The sequence below is a fragment of the Scardinius erythrophthalmus genome (genome assembly GCF_964197995.2).
Source record: "Scardinius erythrophthalmus genome assembly, chromosome: 12".
Classification (NCBI taxonomy): domain Eukaryota; kingdom Metazoa; phylum Chordata; class Actinopteri; order Cypriniformes; family Leuciscidae; genus Scardinius; species Scardinius erythrophthalmus.
Genome location: NC_138232.1, coordinates 1,175,649 through 1,178,486, shown reverse-complemented (window position 1 = coordinate 1,178,486; position 2,838 = coordinate 1,175,649). Strand labels below are relative to the sequence as shown.

The 2,838-nt window shown below is 36.6% G+C and overlaps 1 protein-coding gene across 1 annotated transcript in view; it reads left to right on the top strand.

Moving 5' to 3' along the window:
- The first annotated feature begins 436 nt into the window (after positions 1-436).
- Positions 437-2,838, top strand: part of shmt2 (serine hydroxymethyltransferase 2 (mitochondrial)) — a 37,983-nt gene continuing 35,581 nt past the window's right edge. Inside the window, exon 1 of the mRNA XM_081381589.1 lies at positions 437-568. Within this exon, the coding sequence (XP_081237715.1) occupies positions 536-568 (33 nt within the window). The 5' untranslated portion in view covers positions 437-535. The remainder of the gene's footprint in view (positions 569-2,838) is intronic.

Sequence of the window (2,838 nt, the reverse complement as noted above, 5' to 3'; positions counted from 1 at the left end):
ATCGCATCTAACATAAAAGTTTTTGTTGATATAATATACACATTTATTACATATACACACTTTTGTTAGATGCGATAATCGCAATTAATCGATTTGACAGCACTAAATAATATTATGTATAAGCATTATACATTGCATTACAATTTCAGTCAGTTTCAGCGGCAAATATTGTATAATTATATAATTACACTATACATGCAGCTTTTATGAAGCCACATTAATTGAGAGACTACATGGATAACTCTCGGCTTGGTGAAGTTCATGGACATGTTGTATTTCAGCTGTAAGTCATATAATAAGTCATATATGCTGTCATACAGAGTTAGCTGTAGTTTTTCTGAATAGCATGCTGTTCTTTTAGTCATGACGTCAACTTGTAGTCCACCATAGCAAAACTCCCCACAGCGCAAGTCAGGACTACATTTCCCATGAGCACTCGCGCGGATCGTCAATAAGCTGCTGTCATTTAGGCGACGGACGACAAGCGTGCGAGCGCAAAAACCTGCTGGAACCGGAGAAGTTGAGTCGCTTTACCATGTTAACACTGACTTTAAGACGACTAATCAAGGTGAGTTTAAACACACACACGCGCATTATAGCGCGTAATAACGCGAGGAGGTCAGGGCGCGTGATGTGTTTAACAGGCGTTATGATCGCTCCTGTTTGCTTCAATATAGCAGATTATATTAATCAGTATGCATGCAAATAAGCGAACATGCATTAGAGACGTTACAGATTTTACATTCACCCCTTTAAAACAGTGTGTTATTGAAGCGCTCGAGCGCGTGCGGGTAAGACGTGGCAGGATGAGTGTGTATGATGATGAGTGTGTGTGATGTTTGACATCATTTTAAACTACTGCATTTGTGAATCGTCTCTAAGTTCAGTAGACTTACACATAGACATCGAGTTATTAGAGAGACGATTGTGTTAACTAGTCTTCTCACACTAGTTAGATGATGCAACCACACATGATGTGTTTCAGCATGAAGCGTCTTTCACTCTTTAACTCTTTCATTCTTTAACTCTTTCACATGCAGATGAAGGAATGTACACTTATACTTTCATGCTTTAGTCTTCTGCTTCTAAAATATTTTCAACTTTTCTGTGAAGAGATCCGATCTGAACTGGTCTCATGTGGAAGCTCGTTTAAGAACTTAAGAAGAAAATCATGCTTTGGAAAATCTTTTTTATGATATTAAGTCGTTAAGATAAAAAGTCGAAGTTATTACATGTCATAATTATGAGACAAACATGAAATTCTAAGAGATATGTCGAAATCATGACTTTCTATATCATAATGTTTATGTACTTTTTGTCATAATTGATGTCAATTTTAAATTAAAATGCCATAATTATGACTTCATCTCATAAATAATATAAATGACTGTCTTAATTTAGACTTTTTTTCACTATTTTGACTTTTTTCGTTAGAATTTCGACACTTCATTTTATAATTTACTTAGTATGTGATCATTTTGACTTTTAATGTCATAATTGACTTGTCATCATTTCAGATAAGTATGTGATAATTTCGACTTTTCATCTCATAATTATGTGTAAGTATATGATAATTATTTGCAAAAGCACAAATATGCCTCCATGTGTTTCTAATGAGAGCCAACTGATCTAACTGAGTCAGCTGATGGAAAGATGAAACCAGCTCTTTATTCTTCATAGTTTAATCAGTGAAATGACTTTCTCCAGTTATTAATCAGAGCCTCACGTTCACCTCAGAGTTGATGCATGTCTTATTAGACTGAACGTTAGATTATCTGTTGATGTGTGTCAGTTCGTCAGTCTCGTGTCTCTCAGACTGTCTGTCGTTCACGTGCTTTCATGCTCATCTTGTTATGGGAACAGCTTCTGAGTATGAAAACAGATGTGTGTGTGTGTGTGTGTGTTTGTCAGTGATCTGATCAGACTAACTTCATTAAGCAGAAGCATGAGGGCTTTAGTTAGTTTGCTGCTTCAGAAACTCTTTCTCAAGCCTTCCCAATGTTTGTTTCGTTGAAATCTGAAGTGTTTTATATTGATTTTGTTATCTTGTTTTTTCTAAAAGAAAGTCTTATGAAAGGTTTTCATAAGAAAACCTTTTCTTAAGAACGGTTTATGCTTAAAAACAACTGGAAAAAAAAACTTGGTTGCAAGCTGTTCACACATCTGCAATAAAATAGTGATTAATGCGTGAAAACAGGCTGTTAGTGTGAGCTTACGTTCGACGGTCATCTTATCAGTCATCTTGCATAAGCGGCTTTAACCCAGACTCAATAATTAACCAGTCCTTGTTTTGCATTAAATGCCAAAGCTCATGTTCTGATCAGCCAATCAGACGAGAGCATTGCGTCCACACCTCTCATTAAGTCATTTATGAATAACAGATAGTTATTTAGTAATACCAATGTGACTAGTTCATATCAGCAGAATTCAATAGAAACTGAAAGAACTCGTTGTGCGGTTTTACTGTACATGCTTTACCTGCGTTTCTGAGTTACCGTGGTAACAGACCTCAGACCTCGAGGACTCTCACTCAAACATCTGTCAGACGGTGTAAACGTGATGTTACACTCGTTCAGCGTCGCCTGTGACTTCTGTGTCAGATGTGTTTGTGATCACACTGATGTGGGAATGATTGATTGTCATATTGTGTGCAAACCAAAAAGCATCATTTCGTTAGAGTCGCTCGTTTAACTCTTGAGCTTCAGATTCCACTGATGTCCACTTGACTCCTCCCAGTGAATGCATGCATTGATAAAAATGTGTCTTGAATGGAATTTAAGTTGCTTTGGATAAAAGCCTGTGGAGGACCAAACCTGCAGAAATACATGTAAAAAAAAT